The sequence below is a fragment of the Girardinichthys multiradiatus genome, chromosome 8 (genome assembly GCF_021462225.1).
Source record: "Girardinichthys multiradiatus isolate DD_20200921_A chromosome 8, DD_fGirMul_XY1, whole genome shotgun sequence".
Lineage (NCBI taxonomy): Eukaryota > Metazoa > Chordata > Actinopteri > Cyprinodontiformes > Goodeidae > Girardinichthys > Girardinichthys multiradiatus.
The window spans coordinates 17,530,066-17,555,592 of NC_061801.1; the positions used below are offsets into that span (position 1 = coordinate 17,530,066).

Below are 25,527 nucleotides of genomic sequence, written 5' to 3' on the forward strand. Positions count from 1 at the left end.
ATTTGAAGTCTTAATATTTTGTATATGTGCAACTCATAATTACAATCCCTTTGGTGTATTATTTTAAACGTACAAAGTGACACACCTACCCTTGAAGCTATATGTTGAAGGCACATGTCTGCAGCTGTCCTATTTGCCTCTGTTACTTTTAAGGTGGAATGGCTCCAGCAGCAGGTGGTCCTAAGGAGAGTAAAGAGGACCTCCAGAAGAAGTCATGTCCATGCTACTGATCTGGTGACCGGGCACCTTCAATCACCGTTTCATCAGTCTAACCTCAACCACATCGTGAATGTTAGTTGGCCTTTGTGGAACAACCTGTGGTACACTGTATGTCAGCTTTTTTTTTCTCTTTTCTGAAACAAAACCAACTAAAAACAGACAGAGTCAACAAAAATGATACCATTCGAGTGTGCTGCTGTTTGCTTGACAGAGCTCCAGTGAGACGAATGGTTGCCAGTTTGGTATGAACATTCTTGCGGCCTGGAGGAGAGGTTACACTGGAAAGGGTGTGGTGGTGTCTGTCCTAGATGATGGCATTGAGAAAGAGCATCCAGATCTGAAGCCAAATTATGTAAGTGCCCAGGAATGGGAGGCTCTTTTCAGGAAGGGAACATTAATCATAAGCCATTTGGCTGAGCTGTAAGTGAAAGAGCAAGGAGCTGAGACAGATATTGCAGTCAGGAGCTTGCAGGCCAAAGGTTTAGAAAGGCTGGCTATGAGTATTGGAATTGACATTAAATGTCTGATCCACTTAACTGTGGAGTGGGCTGGTGAATAATGCTCTTTGTGATCTGTCTGATGAAATAGAGACAGATAGCTGCTGGCAGCTGTTATGTGCTGCTTCTTACTATTCACTTGATTTAGGACCCACTTGCCAGCTGTGATGTGAACGAACAAGACCAAGATCCCTCTCCAAGTTATTCCAATAATGCAGCCAACTCGTGAGTACATCTTACCTCTAAATTTTACTTTGCACATGCTTTGCAGCATCCCCTATATAATGGCAGTGCTTATTAAAGAAAGTTTTTTTAGTTCAATTTTCTGTAATTACATGCATGTATAGATATGGAAATTGCATGAGTCTGACGTTTTGTTTTGTCCCTGGATTTATCACACCGAAATACCCTGTCTTTCCCTCATGCATATGCATCTAACCTCATGTTCTGATGTTCTCCTCCGTTCTCTGAAGCCATGGGACTCAGTGTGCTGGGACGGTGGCTGCATCTGCAAATAACTCTCTGTGCACAGTTGGAGTCTCATTCCATGCACGGATAGGAGGTAAGTCCACGTGAAGTCTTCAAAGGAGCATTTTGAAGGACTTGCTGTAGTACTGCAGTGGATTCAAGCAGTGGATTTTTCTTTTTTGTCTCACATTACCTTCAGGCATCCGTATGCTGGGAGGAGATGTGACAGATATTGTGGAAGCTTTGTCACTGAATTTCAGGCCACAATATATTGATATATATTTAGCCAGCTGGGGGCCTGATGATGATGGGGCGACATTAGAAGGACCTGGTCCTCTTGCTCATCTTGCTTTACAGAGTGGCATTGAAAACGTGAGAGAGTGTGAAAGTTTATTCCTTTTACTTTTTAATTAATTTTATTCTAGAATGTTTAGTTTATGGCTAGGTAGGGTTTAAGTATTGGTTTCCTTCCCATATTCATTACAGGGCCGGCAGGGAAGAGGCTCAATTTTTGTTTGGGCCTCAGGGAATGGAGGGCGAACAGGTGACCACTGCTCCTGTGATGCCTATACCAGCAGCATATACACCATTTCTGTGAGCAGTATAAGCCGGTATGGAGTCCGGCCAGATTACCTGGAAGAATGCTCCTCCACACTGGCAGCAGCGTATAGTGGTGAGGAGACAGAGGAGATGGTGAGTTCAGAAATCATAAGGAGTTTGGTTATTAAATGTTAGGGGCAGGCCTTTGGATATTCGCTGAATTTGACTAGCTGTATACTAAGTATTACATATGTAGAAAAAGAAAGTAAACCATTTTTATAGGGCTTTAACATTTGGATTAAGTCTTTAAGCTGCTTTCACATTGTTTCCTATCCTAGCCATATTGTTGGGATATTGGAATTCACAGTTTAACTGCATCATGAAGGGGAACATCACTTTTTCCATGCCTCTTTTAACTTTTAGTGTTCCATGAGTGCCCACTAAGAGGTTAAATAATAATTAGCTGAGTTAATCAGAAAAGGTGCCTTCAGTTAGAGTCACTCCAAACATTCAGCATGTGGAGGTAGGCAAATCTTCATCAGCGCAGAGTGAGATGAGCTAAACAAAAGAGCTTCTTGCTGCGAGGCAACAGTGCTAACAACTGCTCCACCAACAACAATGAAGCCAAAATAGAGTTTAAAATTGTCTAAAGTGATATACAGCACAACCCTAAAACCCTACAAACAGTACATAGAAAATGTGTGAAACCTTAGAATTTAAAGGGGACCATTTTCCTTTTACTTCAACTTCCACATCATGGTGTTTTTAACAAAAAGTTTTATTTATAATTAATGTAATATTTTTTACAATAAATTGGATGTTGCTCTGCGATTGAATGGTGACCTGGACTGCTGGAGGTAGGATGGATGGATGGGTGTTGCTGAGCAAAATCACATCCCACAGGAACAAGATTATTTTTTTCGATCTTCCATAAGACCAAAAAAGTTGTTGAAGATTTGTAGATAATGTGTCTCAATTAACAATATACAATTATGTTTTAATGTGGTATTTGTAGTCTGGTATATGTCTGATTATTTACATTTGTTTCTTTTCTCAAACTTAAAATGTTTCTATTATGGCAACATTCTTGATAAAGCTTTGCACATTTACATTAGTTTTAGTAGTCTTTTACATTTAATTGTGGTCTCTTTTAAAGCATTTCAAAGTTAGTGTATCAATATGCTAAAATCCCAATTCTATTTAAACACAGCAGCAATCAAAGCCTTCATTCAAATAAATCATGGTTATACTGTACTTAAAATGCTCAAAGAAAAACTTAAAAAGTGAGAGAACATTTTTTTCAAAGCCTCAGCTCAGCTTTGCTGTTCCTGCAAGCACCTGGACTCACTCCCTGCCTGGAACAGTCTCCTGATGGGTGCCAAAAGAGCCAACTGTGCAAACACAACTCTGCATAATCTTTAAGTTGTGTTTAAAGCAAACACACAGGAGACACCCAGCCTCTACCCTCTGTGGGAATGTATTTGCATGCTGTATTTAAAGTTTTTCCTAAACGTCTCCCACTTTGCTGTTGCTGTTTACTCACAATGAACTCACAGTGCTATTTAATTTCACCAGAATTAGCTGCTCTCAGTTCAAGACTTCCACATACAATCATCCTCAACATGCTCCAAATTCATGGAAAAGTTCATGTCACTTATAAACACATTATTTGATCATGTTTGTGCACATTCCCCTGACAAAAAAAACCCTAAATATCAGCACTTTAAGTTCAAGCCAGAAATTGTCCATTTAGAAAATGAATTGTTAAGGTCAATTGGAGAGGTGCAGTGACATACTTTGACCTCAGCAGCTAATTAACACACATCTCATTAGAAGGTATAGCCCAGTGGAAGTATTTTTGTTGAAAATGTTTGTTGAAAGCTATGTGCTACATTAGGTGTGAAATGCATTATTTCCTAAATCTCTTTTTAATATATCATGCTTTTTTTAGGGAAATAAGTTTTTCTGATATCAGTAATATCAATGCAGTACTGGATGGATAAAATCAATTACCAGTTTATGGACGTTCTGAGTGGCTGCATGCTTAAAAATGTGTTGTCATGATTGTTATTTTATGAGACTAAGGTAACAAGTTATCTTAGCATCTATAGCTGACAAAGTTTGTTTAAAGCATGATCTTGAGAAAATTGCATCAACATTATTAAATAAAGACATGGCTGTGATCAGCTTCAGTATGATTTGTTAAATATGCAATAAATAACAGAAAGTAAAGTCAATTTACACACCTTACCAAAGTGTTCTTCCACACAAACTTAAGGGGTTGAAGGAAGGAAAACTGGAAAGCTCTATGGAAATAATTAAGCATTATCTGTTTTAGGCCTGGTGTTCCTCATTATTTTGAAAACATATTTTAAAACTGAAGTGAATTAATAACTAAAGCCATTTACATTCCATCCATCCATCCATCCATCCATCCATCCATCGACTAGGTATGAGTTAGGCGTTAGAGAACCTGACTGATACGTTTACCAAGAGCAAGTAAACAGTTACTTCAAATAACAACACAGTGTGTACTTTTAAACAGAATTACAAACATGAGATTGAGACTCTGAGATGAAGCATTTTCAGAATACTTTTACCTAAATTAATAACAAAATAGTCAACTACATTTGCAGACAGACAGGCCCAGTTAGTTCAGTTTGTAGGGCATGAGATCCTGTATCCAGAAAAATAAATGCACAAAGCAAAAATCTTTTCATTTTTATTATTGTTATTGTTTTACTAAGTACAGTCTCAAATAAACAGTATTTGGTGCCATCGACAGATGATCGTTGGACCACAGCAAGGATGTAGCAGGACTCTGTCAGGAACTTCCCTCTCCTCCTCATTGGCTGCCGGGGTGATTGCTCTTACTTTGGAGGCCAAGTGAGCAGCTGTCTTCCACACAACATCCACATATCCTGGACAAAGGGTCTAAATCAATATATATAATAGTTGACAATTTTGTTTCCCTTTGTATGACCTTTCATAGCCCTCTCCTGACCTGGAGGGACATGCAGCACATTATCGTCCGAACATCAAAAGCTCATCGTCTTGTTGCTCCTGACTGGCACTATAATGGAGCTGGATACAAAGGTAACATCAAATTAGAAACATGTTGTTTTTTTTTCAGTTTTTGCCCTCAGTGGTAGTTTTATAAAAACACATGTCTTCTGCATGAAATCCTTTCAGCACTCAAAGAAAAGATGAGTTGATACTGATGTTTCAGTGAATGTTCTCTTAGCTATTTTTAGGGAAGCCATAAAGCAGTGAACATTTTGAAAACTAACGAGGTACAGAGAGCAGAACAGCAATAAACGCCTACAGAGTCTCAGGGGGACACGAAATCTTTTAGAAGCCTCTGTGCCCTCCCAACCCCTGCTAATGTGTTGTGTGTTTGTGTGTCTATATGCTTGTCTGTTAGTGAGCCTCCTGTACGGCTTTGGCCTGCTGGATGCTGAGAGCATGGTGAAGGAGGCTGAGCGCTGGAAACAAGTCCCAGCACAGCGTAAGTGTGTGGAGGAGGCCATCCAGCTGAGCAGGTAACTTACCAACAACTCTGCAAGAGTTCTTTGTTCTGGGTCAGGGCTTCCCCTGATTTCTTCTCATTTATCACACTTCATCTATTTCTGTCTCAGTTCACATGCTGATTCTAACGCACTTTAATAAGCTTCATTTTCTCTTATGCTATACTCTTCTAACTCTCTCTTGCGCTTTCTGCCTCCCCTCGCATCTTTGGTGCTCACTGAGTTGCTTTATGTTTTTTTTTTCCTCCTGTCTGACTCATACAGAATTATTTATCCTGGCTCAGTGTTGACGTCTACGTACAAGACCACTGGCTGCTCCAGTGAGGCCCCGCGGCATGTTGTTTATGTAGAGCACGTCATCATCTGCATAACCATCACTCACAGCCGTCGTGGCGACCTTTCTATCACGCTCACGTCACCTGCAGGCACCGTGTCGCAGCTGCTGGCTCACAGGTAATAACAGGACCACTCCATCCAAACTACTGTGGCACAACTGCAGCCTTGTCCACAGTGGGTGGGGGGATTTCTGTATGTGGAAGCCAGTTTGTTTAGAGCTCAGCATTCAATGCTTTTACCAATGGTGTTCAGTTTGGCAGCCATGGGGAGAAGTCAATTTTGGCAAACACTCCTGGAAAAGCAAAGTAGTGATGCTTATATGTTATTCCAAGGAAACTAGTTTTTTGAGAAGGTGCTGCAAAAAATTTATTCCTGGCAATGTTCCTATATGCAGTTACTAAATTTTTTAACTTTGCCATCTAAAAATGCATGACAAGTAAGAAACACAAACACTTGAAGACTTGACAATGTATAGATTTAGGGATCATTTAAAAATAATTATGTGCACTTTCTCAAACTGCATTAAAGATATCTACCGGTGTATTTTTTCACTTACAAGCATGCAAAGTAGTTGAAGAGAGCACCAAAGGAAGAAAATGCTAATTCTGCATTGTGTGTATTTTGGTTGATGACATCAAAGACGCAGACAAACCATGCTGATTAGCTGGCATTAATAAGCACAATGGAGGACATAACACTTTTACAGATTTTGAAGTAGATTCTGAAGCACTCAAGTTAAATTTGAGTTGCAATAGGTTCACAGTTTGACTACCAAGACCCTCAAACCATCATGGATACTGCCGTGGATGGTGATGTTGAATAAAATGGTGACAATTACAATGATTGTCATTAGAATTTTTATTTACACAAATCTATTCACATGCATGTTTGAAATTGTTCATTTGATTGGATTTTGCTACTTGCTACTTTTGCTACTTGTTTGCATCATCATCGCATCATCTTGCAAGTTCTCAAATAGGTATGTGATGAGCCAGTTCGATGGCACTTCACGCAGTCTGTACTATTTTAGCTGACTCAAACAACTTCTCTCTTTCTGAGCGATAGCCGTTCTTTTTTCTAGTGTTGACTGGAATAAAGGTGATAGTAAAGGCTGTAATGTAAGGTGCATGGATTCCCAGCCAGCATTTACATATAGGGCCCATATTAGCAGGAAACTGGCAGGACACAGGTTCTCATAAGGTACTGTCCACACTTTACATAATTCCTCCATGTTAATTGCCATGTTAATTTAGGGATAGATGTAGGACCCCTCTTGCCCCTTTTCCACTGGTTCGATTTAGCCCAGCTCCATTCCACAGTGTTTCCTTTACTATTTTTTCTGTAACAGTACCTAGTTTTTTCGTCCCCACTCCTGAGCAGGTACGACCGAGACTGAGTAGGGACTGACTACATGTGACGTGAACAGACAGCTTTTTGAATTACACATAGGCGGGGGGCTGTATTTAATAACTACTTAAACCAGCTGATCACACATAAAATTTGTTGTTCAGGCACGCAAACATTCCTCCCAAAACACACAAAACAATACCACCATGAAATAACGTGTTTGATTCGTACATTCATTGACAGTGCTTAAGCAAACTACCGTTGGCAGGAAGAGGGAGCAGGCAGAGAGCAGCTGCCCGTAATCAGACTGCCTGCATTGGATCAAACCTTGAGGGAGACCCCGCTGAATTGACGGAGCGCAAATATTCAATATCCATCCTAAAACAAATTTTGCCGCAGTCAAAGTCTGCAGTTCTGAGCTTTAAAGTCCTTGTCCTCGTTTTTGCAATGTCTGAGACAAAAACTTCCTCATTAAGCCCAAAATTGTAACTTCTTCATGCAAACTTTGCAGCTTCACCAGTCCAGACATCGGCATCTCTCCTCTCCACTTCTCCCACCACACACCCACACAAGAGGGGTTCTATAATATTCTTGGATGTATGCAAGAATATCAGAAATTCTGGCATGTATAATGTTTCTAATAATAGAAACATTATTTGTATTTAGTTTATTTATGTTTTTATTTTTTATTTAATTATTTATTACAGATTACTTTAATGTGACAATGTCACACAGTAAAATTAATAGCAGCACAAGACACTGCACTGACGGCTTCCATCTGTCAGTGAGTCGATGGAAACACAATAGGTTCCATGCCGAGAAGAGAGAGACTGAGTGGAGTGGAGCTGTGAAACCTAAACAGAGCCAGTGGGAAAGGGTCATTGGTTCCCATCTCCAGCAGTCAAAGGGTGAAAGTGGGAGAAAAGCCTGGACAGCTCATCAGGCTATCACAGTGCAACACAGAGACTTACAATTTAAAACAAAAATGACCCCAAACACTCTATCTTGAGGGCAATTTAAAGTGGACAATTAGCCTCTCATATGTTTGGATTGTAGAAGTAAGCCAGATGATCAAATCTAATCAAACTTTATTTATATAGCACCTTCCAACAACGCTTTGCATTGACTAAAGTGCTTTACAAAATAAAACAAATAATTCCAGACCACAATAGAACTAAAATAGTATAAAGTAAAAACTAGAAGAACAAACACGTTTGAGATAATATAAAACACTAAAAAACAGACATCAAAAGCCTTTTTAGATAAATGGGTCCTAAGTTGGGCTTTGAATAGAAATAAGTCATAGGGAAGACTATTATAGGATGTTGGCCCAGCCACTAAAAAAGATCGGTCCCCCCATTGCTTACACCTACAGTGAGGCACCTCCAGCAGATGTTGAGCAGCAGACCGTAAGGCTCTACTGGACTGGTGGGTTTTCAAATGTTTAGATGGGTAGGACAACGCAAGGGCATTCGTGCTTTAAAAGCAAACAGCAGCAGTTTAAACTGTATCTTAAACTGAACTGGAAGCCAGTGCAGGAAAAGACAGGGGTGGCATGTTCCTTTTTACGTACGTTAGTCAATAAGTGAGAAGCACAATTTTGTACAAGCTGTACACGGGAAATGGAGGACTGATTGATACCGACATATAAAATATTACAGTTATCCAGTCAATAACAAACAAAGCCATACCTTAGATCACTGCATTTAATGTGTGGCTTTAGATAGCAGACGATGCTGAAAAAAGCTTGTTTTCGAGTACCTAGAGAAAACACGAAGATTCCATACAAAAAGGCCCCATGCAGGATTGAATCCCAGGAGCTCCTTGCTGCGAAGTTAACCGACCCATCATGCAGCCCAGCCACATACAAACATTTTTTATTAAGGTTTCAAGTAAATGTTCCTCAAACTTTGAAAAAAAGAGTATAAAAAACTATTGATGATGTTGCCTTGAGTTAATTTAGGTAATAAACTTTGTGATCAAGTGGAGATCAGATTTTTTATATAAACTTTTTACTGCTCTCTATCTCAGAATTTTAAAAAGTACTGCTGTACAATCGTTGTGTCTTCGCCAATTACTCAAAGCTGATGTCCTGAAAAGAAGCCACACCATCTATTGCTGGTACTCAGTTACTTTTTCATCTCAAAATGTGTCCTAATCTTCTTCTTTAACTTAACAGACTCATGCTTGCAGGTCAGATAGGAGTAATCTATTTGCAGTAAGTGTGACTTCACCAGTTAAAGGGGTTACAAGACTTTTAATGAACAGTATGGTTTCTGGATGACATTGCCTGAATTTTATTCCAATAGATTATTTACATTTTTAACAAGTACCTCAATACCGACTGACATTTTAAAACAGTGACACAATAGGACATGGACTTTTTCGGTTTGTTATGCAAAAACGCAACCCAAACACAGATGGGAGGCAGGCAGGATCATGATGAAGTGAAATATTTTAAAGAAAAAATGAACAGATTTACATAACTGAAGGAGACATGAAGATAAGCAACAAGAAGCAAACTGGTAAAATGTGGGGATAATAACAGGTGTATGTGACAATAACTGAAACTAAATGTATAAATAACCAGTAGTATAAATACAGGGAAGTGTGATTACTGGGAAATAGAACAGGTGAGTCCAGTCACACTGTGAGAGGAAACAGTAGCTTTAGGCAAATAAGCAAACTAAGTGATGTAAATGGAGATGTAAAAAGCGAGGGATAAATTGACAGCAAAGAAAAACGGGTAAGCACAAAAGAAACAGAACTAAATTCCAAATCGCAAGAAAAACTCAAAACAAACAAACCAGAACACAGAACTCAAAACTAAAGTCATTCAGATCTTGACAAGAAGTGTTCCTACTTTCTTTCAGTGTCAGACAAACTGAGATTTTTTTCAAATGTTGAGTTTTAATTTTTAATGGCCCGAAACTATGGATTTTTCTATATTTTTCTCCAATTTTCTAAAACAAAAAGGATTTTATGCTTACTTGACAAATATGAAACTGCTGCAAGTAGTGCCTAGCCAGCACAGACTCTTAAAATGCTAGAAACCTTTGCATTTGTTATACATTTGTCAAACATGAGGAACAAATTCTTTTAGATTACATAAAAATATATATTTTTTTGTTCATTACATGTTTTTTCTTGTAATGATCCTGCCAAAAGAAATAATTAGAAATTAAATAATCTATTAATTAAACAATGTTGCTTTAAAGACATTTCCTAATTAGTGGTTGTTGTGGCTGTATGCTCATGATTGTGTAATGTTTTGCTTTAGGCCTCTTGACAACTCCACTGAGGGATTTCAGAACTGGGAATTCATGACAACTCATTCCTGGGGGGAGCAGGCAGCGGGGGAATGGACTTTGAAAATCAAGGATACTCCCTCTCAGAAGCGAGACAATGCTAAATTAGGTTTGTTCTTTCTGTTTGTAGCATCTCTTCATTCTCAGACCTATTTACACTGAACATCAAGAGGAGGCAGCAGAAACACGGCGCCAGCCTCGGGGGACAAACCTGTTTTTCTTTCTCTTTGTTGTTTCACAGGGATGCTGAAAAAGTGGTCTCTGGTGATTTATGGCACTGCAGAGCAGCCGTATCCTGTGCACCATCAGCGGGTCCGATCAGCTGAGCTGTCCATGGATAGTGAACTCACCGAAGGATACGGTGGTGAGTCACGTTCCAACTCAGACTTTTTAGACAGCAGCATTATGTACTCTCTCATATAGTTACACAATGCGATTACTAACAGGTTATTTTTACAAGAGAACAAAATAAAACAAACCAAAAGGCTTTTTGTGCTTGAATTTTGAGAGTATTTACCCTTTCAGGACCCTGTGACCCAGAATGCAGTGACGATGGTTGTGACGGGCCTGGCCCACAGCAGTGTGTCACATGTCTACACTTTCTTCTCAAGTTCAAGAACAACTCAAGGTTAGCATGATTACATAAAGCTGGGCACAGTGAACAGATGCAGACAGCCTGTGTTGATGCTGTTTATTTGTCCCATTTATAAGACATTTTTACATAACTAGCATTTACATACTTATTTCTTCAATATTTTGCTTCCAAGGCACCAAGCCTGTTTCTAAACTTTTATAGAGGTCTTTAGCAATGCCTTTTAAGCTTTATTAAAGCCTATCAAACGTTTTCTTTGAGCTCTTTATACTCATTTACAGTGCAGTACCTAAACAATTTCAAGTATTTTTTGAATTAATTTTAAAGTCACTTAACTCAGACCTATCAATTATTCAGACACAAAAATGCTCCTAGACTCTTGTGAGCACACAAAGAACCAACTTGAAATTAAACCCTTAGACACTGTTCTTTTGCAGCCTATAAACAATGACAAAATGTGTTTCCTTTTTTTTAAATCAGTATGTGAATTCACTTTTAAAAACATAAGATTTCATTAGAACCAGGATGGTGATTCCCATAGACCCATTGTGGTTTGTAAAACCAAAACAATCTGTGGCTGAAAATCATAATAATTAACAGAAATAAAAGCTTAATATAATGTGTTTCACTTAAGCCCTGTCCACACGGAAACGTATCGGGCATCCTAGAACACAAGAAATGTGGACTGGGCCTTAGTGAATTAAATAGCTGAAAGCTAAAAATATGTGTCTTTACCTCTAGTTTCATCAACAATCTTTATTGTAGATTCATTTGAGTAACTTATTAATGTGTTTCCCTCGTAGTTCCCTTTGTATGTAAATAATCATTTGTTATTAACATGTATGTATGGGTTCTTTTTATTGTTTCTTGACAATATATGTCGGTAAAAGTTAACAGCTTGTTACAGTAGTATGATTTATTTAATTCTCCCATTGTACAAGTATTTAATGGTCAAATCTGTTAAATCACGCAAAAGACTTGAGACTTGACTTGGACTTTGGACAAAATATTTGAGACTTGAATATAACTTCTGGCAAAAGACTAAACTTCCTGTTGGTCATAAAAGATTTGGACTTGGGGAAAAAAATACTTGAGAACATCTCTAAGAGCACACAATGAACAAGAATAATGGCTAACTGAAACAATCTCTATTTAAATTTTTATCAAAATCTGTATACGATTAATTGCAAAGAAAAGTTAATGCTGTTAGAATTTCACCATTACTGAACATTACATTCACAAACCAAATGTTCCTGATAAAAATTTAAATGCTTGGCAAATATTAAATACCCTCAAAAATAACTTTTTGTAACATTCACTTATTGTGAATTATTTTGTCTAATCTGCTTTGTTTCATGTTTATCTATTAGGCTGTGTGTGTCAGACTGTCCCCGGGGGTTCTGGGGTGACCGCCAGCGCTGTAAGAGGTGCTACTCCTCATGTGCGAGCTGCACTGGGAGTCGAAGCAACCAGTGCATTTCCTGTGTGCCTGGTCATCACCTGACAGAGGATTCCAATACCTGCACAGCCTCCTGTGAAGATAACTACTACCTGGATCATGGTTGGACTTTTGACTCATTCTTGAAAAGTTTATTTTTATTAATATTACCTTGCTGAATATTTACAAGGTATGTCATTGACTTAACCTTTCAGGATTCATTGCTCATTCTGCAGAAATAAAACATTCTAATAAGCTGCTGAAAATGCAGTTGAGAGGTGTGTGAGTAGGATTGATTTCTGGTTCTAAAGTCTATTGCTTGTGTTGTTCTCCCACAGATACAGATCTATGCAAGAAATGCAGTGAAAACTGCTTAAAGTGCACCTCGTACAACATCTGCACAGAATGCAAACCAGGCACAAGGTGAAACAAATTCTCTGATGATGGTTGAATCAACTGTTCGGTAAACACAGCTCCAGCCAATGAGAATACTGATGCTCCCTGTGTAAACCCTCCAGGAAGAATCACACCAATTAGAAAAAAAAACTGCAGTACTAAATAACTCTCCTGTTTCACACACAACTGAGAGAAAATAAATTATAATTTTGCATAATCAATTCTGTCTGAAAACTGTCTGAAACATTCACCATATTGTGTAGTTAGAAGTTTCCGGAATGCAGCGTTTCACTAAATTTGGCGATGGCTTGTGGTGGTGTTCTGTGGGTTGGAGAACCAAGCCTGCCAATATGAAGGCGGTGACTCATCTTTTGTGGTGTCATATGACTGACTGAGTGTGTCACGGAGCCACATGCTCTCTCCACCCTCTCCAGTCTGCAGGGGAACCGGTGCCAACGGAGCTGTGATGACGGGTTCTACCATGACATGCAGGAAGACGAATGCCGGGCCTGTCACGAGGCCTGTGCTACTTGTGCAGGTGAGAGTGGGGTCAAGGCTTTGGACATAATCTGTATTAAAATTAATATTATTTAAATGTTTCACACCTTAGTCCATAGTTGTGTTTTTTCCTCCTGGGGCAACAGGGGCAGGTGTTGAGGCGTGCAACCGTTGTGCAAAAGGTTTCTTGATGGAGGAGTGGAGGTGTGCGTCCTCCTGCAGCGCTGGCTTCTACGCCACAGAGCCAACCCCAGAGATAGCGGATGGCCACAGGATATGTAGGAGGTGAGCTTACTGGTGTGTGTTCAGGTGTGGGTGGTTTGTTTATTGGCTGATGGCAGGCCTTAATCTGGTGGTTGGCTCACTTGCTTTGGCACTCAGAGTTTGTTGTTATTGTGCGCCTGTATAAAGTGTGGGAAGCTTTTTTTCCCTGCATTTGTGTTGAATTTTTATGCTGTTCTCCTCAGGTGTGACTCCAGCTGTCTCACCTGTGTGGGGCCGGGTAGGCAGAACTGCAGCAGCTGTTCCAGCGGTCATCGCCTCCAGGAGGGAGTGTGTGTTGTCAACACTGAGTGCACAGATGGTCAGTCAACCATCTCCCTCATCTATCAAATGTTACCCCATTGCTCCTGAAAAAATAGAATGCAACCTTGTTACATTTTTGTCTCACTTTTCTGATTATATAATGCATAAAATCTAATTAGTTTACCATATTCATAAACACCCCTGAGAGTTTAAAGTCAGAGTGCAGTATCTATTAAATTTTTGTTTAAACGTAGAGCCATTTGGTGTCTGTTCTGCATCTGAAATTAAGCCCTTGTCTATGCTTCAGACATTTGTTCATTTCTGAGTCAGCATGCTTCTGTTACTGTCTGTCAGGAGAGTATCAGGACAGTGATAAGGCGTGTCGCGCATGTGATGCAACGTGTCAGAAATGCACAGGGCCGCGAAGAGAAGACTGCATCAGCTGTGGCTCTTCACGGTGAGTTACATTTGCCTTTTTTAGATTCAGCGTCTAAGGGGTACCCTGCTTTAACTCCCAGCCTAGGCTCTTTCTTCTTAGAATTTGCATGTTCCCCCTGGACCGTGGGTTCTCTGTCGGACCTCTGGCTTCCTCCCACAGTACAAAAACATGTCCTTTAGGTGGGAGAGAATGTACGCTTGGTTGTTTGTCCTGTTTGTCTCTGTGTTGCCCTGTGATGGACAGGCAAGCTGTCCCGGGTCTACCCCACACTTCCCCAAATGAGTGGTAGAGATAGGACCCAGTCCTCCCACGACCCTGCATAGATAAGCGTGTTTAGACAATAGTGGAATGAAAATCAGTCAGTGAGTCAGTCATCTTCTACTGCTTATTCCATAGTGGGTCGCGGGGAAGCTGGTGCCTATCTCCAGCAGTCTATGGGCGAGAGGCGGGGTACACCCTGGACAGCTCGCCAGTCCATTGCAGAGCAACACACAAACAACTGTGCACACACTCATTTATACATCTACGGTTCTACCAACTGCGCCACCGTGCAGCCCATTAGGAATGAAAATCTCTTCTAAGTATAAACATGAGGCTGATTTCTTTTAACCACCCTTCAAAGTAGAAAAGAGAAAGATGGGAGTAAATTCAAGTTAGAATGTTGATTTTCATAAGTCAGGAAAGGGTGACAAAGGAAAAGCCATCATCTGCTGTGAGGGTGATATTGAAAAGGAAATCACCGGAACTATAACAAAAAAGGGTGGATAAAATTATTTCCCCTAAATACAAATTGAGGAGGATGATTAAAAAAAGTCAAAAAGAATCTCTGACGCTCACAGAAATACAACATATTTCTTGGTATCATTAGATCTAAATAGTAAGAACTCATTTCAAGGTTTTGTACACATTTTTACCCCAGGTGTCAATAATTGTGGAGGGTGCTTTATGTACTTTAGTCATGTTTTTATCTTCTATGAAACTGAGGGAAAAATGTAGCGGTTAAATGTAGACCTTCTTTTGGATCAAAACTGTACAGCATTGAGATCTTAGTTCTCTGCAAAAAGAGTCTAACACCCAGTGTCCTGCAAACATCAAGTGGTGCAAAGAGAGTCTACCAACATGCTTGGGCAAAAGATTCTTGATTTTCTATTTTATCAATTGAAAATTAGATTCCACTTCAAACAAACTGTCAAGCTGCTGTTGATTGCCCAGAGTATTTAAGGCATATTGAAAAGCTTTGAAAGGAATTGAAGAGAATTCCTATGCAGAAGCAGATACCAAAGGGAAATGGTTTGTGTTTTTGCCAAGAACATTGAGCACTGTTCTTGAAATGTTCCAGTCAGTTTCTACTGTAAAATGTGACAACGCTCTGCATAGCTTTAAACATAAAACTATGCAAGGCTGAGTGAAATGTATTGAGCGATGTAGGTAATTACCCTCAAAATTAAGTAACAGGAGTTGGAGAATGAAACTGAAACACCTGGTTTTAGACCACAATAATTCATTAGTACGGTGTAGGGCCTCCTTTTGAGGCCAATACAGTGTCAATTCATCTTGGGAATGACATATACAAGTCCTGCACAGTGGTCAGAGGGATTTTAAGCCATTCTTCTTGCAGGATAGTGGCCAGGTCACTACGTGATACTGGTGAATGAAAGCATTTCCTGACTCGCTCCTCCAAAACACCCCAAAGTGGCTCAATAATATTTAGATCTGGTGACTGTGCAGGCCATGGGAGATGTTCAACTTCACTTTCATGTTCATCAAACCAATCTTTCACTAGTCTTGCTGTGTGTATTGTTGCATTGTCATCCTGATACACGGCACCGCCTTCAGGATACAATGTTTGAACCACTGGATGCACATGGTCCTCAAGAATGGTTCGGTAGTCCTTGGCAGTGACGTGCCCATCTAGCACAAGTATTGGGCCAAGGGAATGCCATGATATGGCAGCCCAAACCATCACTGATCCACCCCCATGCTTAACTCTGGGCATGCAACAGTCTGGGTGTACGGTTCTTTGGGGCTCCTCCACACCATAACTCTCCCGGATGTGGAGAAAACAGTAAAGGTGGACTCATCAGAGAACGATACATGTTTCACATTGTCCACAGCCCAAGATTTGTGCTCCTTGCACCATTGAAACCGACGTTTGGCATTGGCATGAGTGACCAAAGGTTTGGCTATAGCAGTCCGGCCGTGTATATTGACCCTGTGGAGCTCCCGACGGACAGTTCTGGTGGAAACAGGAGAGTTGAGGTGCACATTTAATCCGGCCGTGATTTGGGCAGCCGTGGTTTTATGTTTTTTGGATACAATCCGGGTTAGCACCCAAGCATCCCTTTCAGACAGCTTCCTCTTGCGTCCACAGTTAATCTTGTTGGATGTGGTTCGTCCTTCTTGGTGGTATGCTGACATTACCCTGGATACCGTGGTTCTTGATACATCACAAAGACTTGCTGTCTTGGTCACAGATGCGCCAGCAAGACGTGCACCAACAATTTGTCCTCTTTTGAACTCTGGTATGTCACCCATAATGTTGTGTGCATTTCAATATTTATTCTGTGCTCCTACCTTGCTAATTGAACCTTCACACTCTGCTCTTACTGGTGCAATGTGCAATCAATGAAGACTGGCTACCAGGCTGGTCCAATTTAGCCATGAAACCTCCCACACTAAAATTACAGGTGTTTCAGTTTCATTGTCCAACCCCTGTATCTTTAAAAATAAAACAGAAAATAAATTATTCTGTCACTTTTATAGTAAAGTTTGGCAAAGAGAAAATACTGTTTAAACTAAATGTATTAATAGCAGATGTAAATCTTGTCCTACAAAACATCTTTTCTGATTTTGATCAGTCCAAAAGAACTGTCCAGTTTCTACCTGCAATCCATTACTTACTCCAATACTTTTTTTGCAGGTAAGTAGGCAGCAGGACTTTGTTCTAATTGACCAATTTCAGTGTTGTGCATACAAAAAGCCAAAACATGTGACTTTCACACAAGCACTTTGTTGGAGTACATTGTAACCCTTTAATAAAGTGTCAAAGACACAGCAAATGTCAAGTGGTTTTGTTCCCCTTGGCTGTCCATGTGTTGCATAATTAACATGTTCAAACGAGAGCATTCATGAGTGGTTTTAGCTTTTTTGAACAGCTTTGAACTTACTGGTGCTTTTTATATATGACATGTTTGATTTGAGCGTAGATCTAAAGAAGCTCAGTTGGGAAGTGAGCACTCTTTGAACAGAAACTAGAGACAACTTTAATTACCTAATGCAGATAAGAGTTAAGACAAGCAATAAGTTGGGAGCCTTTCTTGATAATGTGTACATCTTCCCTTGCTTTAAACATAACAATATAAATTTAAGGCACTTGCCCTAACCATCAACTTTGATAGTTCCTGAGAGAAAGGAGCAAGGCGGTGAGGACAGTTTGTGTTTGCATGTTTTTAACAAAAATGTTCTGTTAAAGATGCTGTAAATTAACACAGCTTTAATAAGAGCCATATTGAAATACAGCATATTAGATCAAACATAACAGGACATAATTAAAAAGATATAAATAAGCAGGCAATGGCCAGTTTAAAAATGCGGTGTGATGACATAATTGGTACAATTGTTGGCATGACCTCATGACCTCTATATTTTAAAACCCTAATTCATAAATACGTTTGATGAATGAACAAGAACTAGTTTATGTTGGAATGGTGAATTTAGTTCAGATATTTTAGAAGACGAACTATAAACATGTAATAATTCAGTTTTAGGCAGTGTAAACTGAAATTACAGTTAATTTTTATGAAACTCTATGTTTGTGGCCATCATATTGGTCATTTTAAGTACTATGGGGGGAATCAGATCCAGTGAACATTACTGGATATCGGCAGGTTTCTTCAGTTCTAAATGATCAGCTTGTTACCTTTCATTTTAACTGCTATGCTTATGCTTCTTTCAACCTCCTCTTTCTTAACTCACTCAGTTACATCTGTGTAAATGTGCCAAATGGTGCATGCTGGGATAGAAATGAGCTCAACTCATTAACAAAGACATAATTGATATGTGTTGATTTGTTTTTCGCTTTGATGTTTTCTTTTTTGCAGAGCTTTAGAAGAGGGACGCTGCGTGGTGGAATGTGCAAAGGGCAAGTACAGCTCAAGTGGACAATGTCACCTGTGTGATCACACCTGTGCCACATGTATGGATGCAGGGCCTGCCAACTGTACCAGCTGCGACACAGGTAGTAGACGACACAGTAAAACTATTCTGTGTCAGCATGTGTGCTGAACAGATGGCTGACAAATTAAAAAAATCCCCTGGCCCCTGTGCAGTGTTTGTTTTAGTTTTTGCTAGCGCAGTTTGGATTCAGTTGTCTCCTTAGAGGGATGGGTCACTGCAGATTATTACCTAGCTGTTCTGATTGACTATACACTCCTGATTAGACTCTTAAGACTGCATTTCATACTAACGAACCATACCAAAGCAGAAACAGAAGCAACAAAATTAGTTGGAAATTTAATAAAAACAATATTCAAATCCATACAGGTTGTTCATCAGTTGATCAAAGCAAAGACTTGTAAAAATCTGCATATAAATCTAGTGTTATTTTCTGACAGGCATTCACATTGTTATGACCCACTGATGACAAGAACAAAAAGGCTTTTTATCTTCGAACAAGCAAGGCCTCTTGCAAGGTTTCTTTGCTACCAAGATTGTGCCCAGGCAACCAGTTATTTAACTTCTATTAAAAGATCCTGATGGTCAAACGACAAATTGAAATTCAAAGGGTAGACCTAAAAGAACTTCACCTGCACTGAACTTGAAGGATTTGTTATGGTGTCTATGAAAACACAGACAGATCCTCAACCCAAATCAAACTGTCTACAGCACGAAAGCCATGCCAGGCCATGCCATGCCAGGCCATGCCATGCCATGCCATGCCATGCCAGGCCATGCCAGGCCATGCCATGATGGCATCCTAGCAAGATAGGAGTTTAAAGAACTAAAAAACACCTTCAAACCTCTTTTCCATACCACAAACTTGCTTTGCTAGGGAGTACCAATGATTAAAAGGGAATGAGAAAGTTTTATTCTCTGACAAGAAATAGAAAATATTTTGGACAGTGCTAGTGACTTCTTACTTTTCTGGCATAACAAGAAGATCCCACTTTTGGACCATGCTGCATGTTCTCCTAAATTTAAACTCCAGAACATTTGGAACGTATAAAAAGGAGGTTTTCTAAAACAGATATTAAAAAACATGGAGCAAAGTTCCCACCCACCTAATAAAAACACTTGGCAAAGCGTGGCAGTAAAATGTGCGACCCATGTTTGGAGGCCTTAGTACTCAACGCAGGCTGTCACGGGTTTGAGTCCTGGCCCATTGACCTTTGTGGCATGTCTTCCCCCTTTCACCAGCTCTTTCCTGTCAGCTCACTGTCAAAAAATTTGAAAATAAAGGCCACTAGTGCTGCAAAGAAAGACTCACATCAAGCATGTCAGAGAATTTAAGTACACCCTTTCATCAAACTTTTTGACAGGTGGGCGGGACTTCCGGTGAGGGCGGGACTTCCGGTTGGCGCCATGTGAGCGCCATGTGGGGGCCATGTGGGGGCCATGTGGGGGGAAGGTCACGTGGTCAAGCAGGGGGGTGTGTCCAAGGGGCGTAACAGTGGATGCTGATTGCTTGTCGTCATTAGGGGCGATACCTTAAATGAGTCAATTAAAACACAGATTGAGGAAGTATATGATGCAGTTGCTTATTTATCATCATCATCATCTTGGCACGCGTTGCGTTTCTCCTCCGCTTGACGATAAACTCTCTTAACTCTAGCCATTGTTGAACGGGTGTTCTTTTTTCCAACGAATGCTGCATGTAAAGTGCAGAGTTTTATCTCTGTATTTAAAGTAAACACTAAAGCACGCCCTATTGTTTTCATTGGGTTATTCAAGGTTTAACGATGCTTACAAACACACACCCTCTATTTTTAATTGGTGCTGATGCCAAACAGTTTCCGATAATACCATATTTGTCTTGTTCTATTTATAACAAACACACCCCTGTGTTTTAATTGACTCACTTAAGGTATCGCCCCTAATGACGACAACCAATCAGCATCCACGGTTACGACCCCTTGGACACACCACCTGCCTGACCACGTGACCTCTTGCCCACATGGCACCCACATGGCGCCCACATGGCGCCAACCGGAAGTCCCGCCCTCACCGGAAGTCCCACCCACCTGTCAAAATGTTTGATGAAAGGGTGTACTTAAATTCTCTCATGTCTAGAGACGTTTTTGAAGTAATTACCAAGAGCGGTGGTACGCCACACTTCTTAGTTTTTTAGTCCTGTTTTGAGATTTTTTTGGGGCTAATATTCTTTGCCCACTGTTTTGTCTCTCGCTCCTTTTTTTTTGCTGGCCATTTTGAAGTTAAACTCAAAACCTGATTATGATCAGCAACCTAAAATGGGAATACATGTAATTTCCTTTACCTTTACCTTATCTTATTAACAAAGCTCATTTCACAAATTTATTTATGCTTATTTTAAATAAGCTGGTGTGTCATACCCATACTCTGCACTCAAAAGAAAACAAGCAATTTTTAGTTTCATCCTTTGCTCGTACTGCCCATTCACACCAGACTGGCAATACTGATACACTATATTTATACTTCTGGACCTCCATGGCCATTTAGATGTGGCTGGTTTGCAACAAATCCAGAAAATCTAATCTCAATGTGAAGTCAAGCTGGGATTTGTTACTGTTATGGCGCTGTTTGCACTTCTCAAATAGGTTTTACCCTGCTGCTTGTTCAGCCACCTACTGGTTTTTACATTTGCTGTTTGATATTTCTGCATAATAAATTGAATTTCATTTTAAATACGTGTTGTATCTGAGAAAACAATCTGTTTCAACCTTGCTGTGAAAACTCCATCTCTACTTTTATCATTTAACCTGCATTAGATTCACATGATGCACGTACGAGGAGTTTCTGTATGGAAAGTGTCCCATCCTGCACAAAAATTTTAATATGTCACTCATTTCTTTGCCTTCTCTTCTTCATCACTAAAAACATGACTAGATGTATTTGACAGCGTGACTGATACATTTTACATTCAAACTGGTGACCTAAAAAACCCAAAACTTCCTTCAGTCAACCGGCCTAAGTGCAATATATGTCACAGTGGGGTTTTGGGGTTGACCAAAGCGCAGACAAGAGCTCAGGCGCAGCATTTCAAGCTGTCTTCAGTTTATTCAAAATATCAACAAGGAAACAAAAAACACCTCGGATGTAAAACAGAGTCAGAAATCCAAACTTACAAAGGTTTCTGCAGGAACATGCGGAACTCAAAGCATGGACGAGGGCAACGAACGAAGGTGAGAGACGAGAGGAACCAGCCAAGGGCAATGAAACAAAACCAACTAATATACAAAGGGAGAACAAAGGCAGGTAATCAAAAGAACTAAGAACAGGTGAGACAAGGAGGCAGGGAGGCAGAGGGAGCAGGTGAACCTAATAAAACCAAAGCATGAGGATAGGGACTAAAGATAAGACAGTAAGCAGACCTAAATGAAACTATAAACCTAGATAAAAATAAAGCGTAAGAATCAAGGATAAACATGAACTGAAGGAAACTGAGAAACTGGAGGGAACACAAGGACCTAAGAACTTAGTAAAACAGAAACCATAAGGAAACCCCGACTACAAAAGTAAACAAACTCAAACCAACACTGATAGAATAAAACTAAGAATGAAGCAGAAGAAACGAGGACTAGAATTAAAGTAAACAATTAATAAAGCTAACCTATAGAGGAGAGGCTGGAGACCAAAGATGAACTAGGGGAACAAAGCTAAGAAGAATAGGAGAATAAAGGGAACTTAAACCAAGTAATAACTAAAAGGCGAAAACAAATGGCGAGAGTAGTAACAAAAAGGAAACTAATAAATAAGAGAGTGCCAGAGTACTCTGATAAATAATAATAATCATCATAATAAGGAAACCCTTCTAAGAAAACAGGAAAGCGGCGCCAAGGGAACTAGGAGCAAGGAGAGCACACTGGGGGGCAGAATATAACCAAAGCAGAAAACTACAACAGACATGAATACAAAACACAAATAAGAAACATCTAGCTAAAAAGGTAAACAAAAACACAAAACCAAAAGCAAAAGTTGAGAGCCAGATGTATACCAATCTCTGTGTCCAAGCAACCTGATCATGACACTGTTCACATTTGGACTGAAGAGCATGGATTGGTTGTTTCAGCCACTTGGTGAGCTCTTTCAGTTGCAGCTACAGCAGTAGCAGGATGCAAGGAGCAGCACCAGAAGTTATAATGTACTTAAACACTGCCAGCCTGGTGCAAAAAAATAAAAATGTACACTTGGAGACCTCGGCGGGATGATCCCGGATGCTGAGGCTGGCTCTAGGGACATGGAATGTCCCCTCGCTGGGGGGGAAGGAGCCTGAGCTTGTGCGGGAGGTCGCGATATATCGACTAGAAATAGTCGGGCTCACCTCCACGCACAGCGTGGGCTCTGGAACCCATCTCCTTGAGAGGGGCTGGACTCTCTTCTACTCTCAAGTGGCCCACGGGGAGAGGCGGCGGGTTGGGGTGGGTTTGCTTGTTGCCCACCAGCTCAGCTGTCTTGTGTTGGGGTTCACCCCGGTGGATGAGAGGGTCGCATCCCTGCGCCTTCAGGTTGGGGACAGGTCTCTGACTGTCGTTTCGGCCTACGGGCCGAGCGGTAGTGCGGAGTACCCAGCCTTCTTGGCGTCCCTGTCAGGGGTGCTCAATAGTGCCCCTCCCGGGGACTCCATTATTCTGCTGGGGGACTTCAACGCCCACGTGGGAAACGACAGTGACACCTGGAGAGACGTGATCGGGAGGAATGGTCTCCCCGACCTGAATCCGAGTGGTGTTTTGTTAATGTACTTCTGTGCTAGTCACGGATTGTCCATAATGAACACCATGTTCAAACATAAGGGTGTCCATCAGTGCACTTGGCACCAGGACACCCTAGGCAGGAGGTCAATGATCGACTTTGTTGTTGTATCATCAGACCTTCGGCCGCATGTTTTGGACACTCGGGTGAAGAGAGGGGCTGAGCTGTCCACTGATCACCACCTGATAGTGAGTTAGGTCTGCTGGAGGAGGAGAAAGCTGGACAGACTTGGCAGGCCCAAGCGCATAGTGAGGATCTGCTGGGAACGTCTGCCGGAGCCTTTGGCCAGGGATGTATTCAACTCCCACCTCCGGGAGAGCTTTGACCAGATCCCGGGGGATGTTGGAGACATAGAGTCCGAGTGGACCATGTTCTCCGCATCTATTTTCGATGCTGCTGCCCGTAGCTGCGGCCGTAAGGTCTGCGGTGCCTGTTGCGGCTGCAATCCCCGAACCCGGTGATGGACACCGGCAGTAAGGGACGCTGTCAAGCTGAAGAAGGAGTCCTATCGGCTGTGGTTGGCTTGTGGGACTCCTGAGACGGCTGACGGGTACCGTGAGGCCAAGCGTGCCGTGGCCCGGGCGGTGGCAGAGGCAAAAACTCTAGCCTGGGAGTAGTTCGGTGAGGCCATGGAGAAGGACTACCGGTTGGCCTTGAAGCGATTCTGGAAAACATTCTGCCGCCTCAGGAGGGGGAAGCAGTGCTTTGCCAACACTGTTTACAGTGGGGGTGGGAGGCTGCTGACCTCAACTGGGGACATTATCGGGCAGTGGAAGGAGAACTTCGAGGATCTCCTCAATCCTGCCATCATGCATTCCCTGATGGAAACAGAGGCTGGGGACTCTGGGTTGGATTCTTTCATCACCCAGGCTGAAGTCACCGAGGTGGTTTAAAAGCTGTTGCAGGGCTTCGGGGGTGGATGAGATCCGCCCTCAGTACCTCAAGTCTCTGGATGTTGTGGGGCTGTCACGCATCTTCAACATTGCGTGGCAGTCGGGGACAGTGCCTCTGGACTGGCAGACTGGGGTGGTGGTCCCCCTTCATAAGAAGGGTGACCGGAGGTTGTGTTCCAACTACAGGGAGATTGCACTCCTCAGCCTCCCTGGTAAGGCCAACGCCAGGGTATTGGAGAGGAGAGTCCGGCCGATAGTCGAACCTCGGCTTCAGGAGGAGCAGTGTGGTTTTCGTCCCGGCTGTGGAACACTGGACCAGCTCTATACCCTCTACAGGGTGCTCGAGGGTTCATGGGAGTTTGCCCAACCGGTCTACATGTGTTTTGTGGACCTGGAGAAAGCATTTGACTGTGTCCCTGTGGGGGATGCTCCAAGAGTATGGAGTCAAGGGCCCTTTATTAGGGGCCATCCGGTCTCTGTACAAGCGGAGCAGGAGTTTGGTTCGCATTGCCGGCACTAAGTCGGACCTCTTCCCGGTGCATGTTGGACTCCGGCAGGGCTGCCCTTTGTCACCAGTCCTGTTCATAACTTTTATGGACAGGATTTCTAGGCGCAGCCAAGGGCCGGAGGGGGTCTGGTTTGGGGACCAGAGGATTTGTTCTCTTCTTCAGATGACGTGGTCCTGCTGCCCCCCTCTAGCCAAGACCTACAGCATGCGCTGGGGCGGTTCGCAGCCGAGTGTGAAGCGGCTGGGATGAAGATCAGCTCCTCCAAGTCCGAGGCCATGGTTCTCGACCAGAAAAGGGTGGCTTGTCCTCTTCAGGTTGGAGGGGAGTTCCTGCCTCAAGTGGAGGAGTTCGAGTATCTCGGGGTCTTGTTCACAAGTGAGGGAAGAATGGAGCGGGAGATCGACAGACGGATTGGTGCGGCTGCCGCAGTAATGGGGGCGCTGTGCCGGTCTACCTTCCTACCCTCACCCTAGGCCTTGAACTTTGGGTCATGAAAGAACGAGATCCCAGATACAAGCGGCTGAAATGAGCTTCCTCCGTAGGGTTGCCGGGCACTCCCTTAGAGATAGGGTGAGGAGCTCGGCCATCCGGGAAGGGCTCGGAGTAGAGCCGCTGCTCCTCCACATCGAGCAGAGCCAGTTGAGGTGGCTCAGGCATCTATACCGGATGCCTCCTGGATGCCTTCCTCGGGAGGCACGTCCCACCAGGAGGAGGCCCAGGGGACGGCCCAGGACACGCTGGAGGGACTATGTCTCTCGGCTGGCCTGGGAACGCCTTGGCCTTCCTCCGGAGGAGCTGGAGGAGGTGTCTGGGGAGAGGGACGTCTGGGTGTCTCTGCTGAGTTTGCTGCCCCCGCGACCCGGTCCTGGATAAGCGGAAGATGACGAGTACCAGTAGTTTTTTCTGTTGCAATTAGCATCCTGCTTAAAATCTAAACAATGCCTATTAAAGCACTGTATCAATATATCTTTGTTACCTTTGTCTTCGTTCCTGTTTTTTCTCCTCAGAATCTTTTACATTGCACATCAATGCTAGCTAGTAACTTCCAT

General features: G+C 41.9%; 1 protein-coding gene across 1 annotated transcript in view; it reads left to right on the forward strand.

Annotated features, from left to right (window-relative positions):
* Window positions 1–442: 442 nt before the first annotated feature.
* The window catches only part of pcsk5a (proprotein convertase subtilisin/kexin type 5a), a 50,290-nt gene continuing 25,205 nt past the window's right edge, over window positions 443–25,527 (forward strand). The window contains exons 1-19 of the mRNA XM_047372893.1: window positions 443–571; window positions 865–941; window positions 1,190–1,278; window positions 1,384–1,556; window positions 1,671–1,899; window positions 4,532–4,610; window positions 4,717–4,820; window positions 5,149–5,266; window positions 5,516–5,704; window positions 10,215–10,351; window positions 10,484–10,606; window positions 10,768–10,870; window positions 12,205–12,395; window positions 12,611–12,695; window positions 13,103–13,206; window positions 13,313–13,451; window positions 13,634–13,749; window positions 14,046–14,148; window positions 18,231–18,367. Coding sequence (XP_047228849.1) covers window positions 464–571; window positions 865–941; window positions 1,190–1,278; window positions 1,384–1,556; window positions 1,671–1,899; window positions 4,532–4,610; window positions 4,717–4,820; window positions 5,149–5,266; window positions 5,516–5,704; window positions 10,215–10,351; window positions 10,484–10,606; window positions 10,768–10,870; window positions 12,205–12,395; window positions 12,611–12,695; window positions 13,103–13,206; window positions 13,313–13,451; window positions 13,634–13,749; window positions 14,046–14,148; window positions 18,231–18,367 — 2,404 coding nt within the window. The 5' untranslated portion in view covers window positions 443–463. The remainder of the gene's footprint in view (window positions 572–864; window positions 942–1,189; window positions 1,279–1,383; window positions 1,557–1,670; window positions 1,900–4,531; window positions 4,611–4,716; window positions 4,821–5,148; window positions 5,267–5,515; window positions 5,705–10,214; window positions 10,352–10,483; window positions 10,607–10,767; window positions 10,871–12,204; window positions 12,396–12,610; window positions 12,696–13,102; window positions 13,207–13,312; window positions 13,452–13,633; window positions 13,750–14,045; window positions 14,149–18,230; window positions 18,368–25,527) is intronic.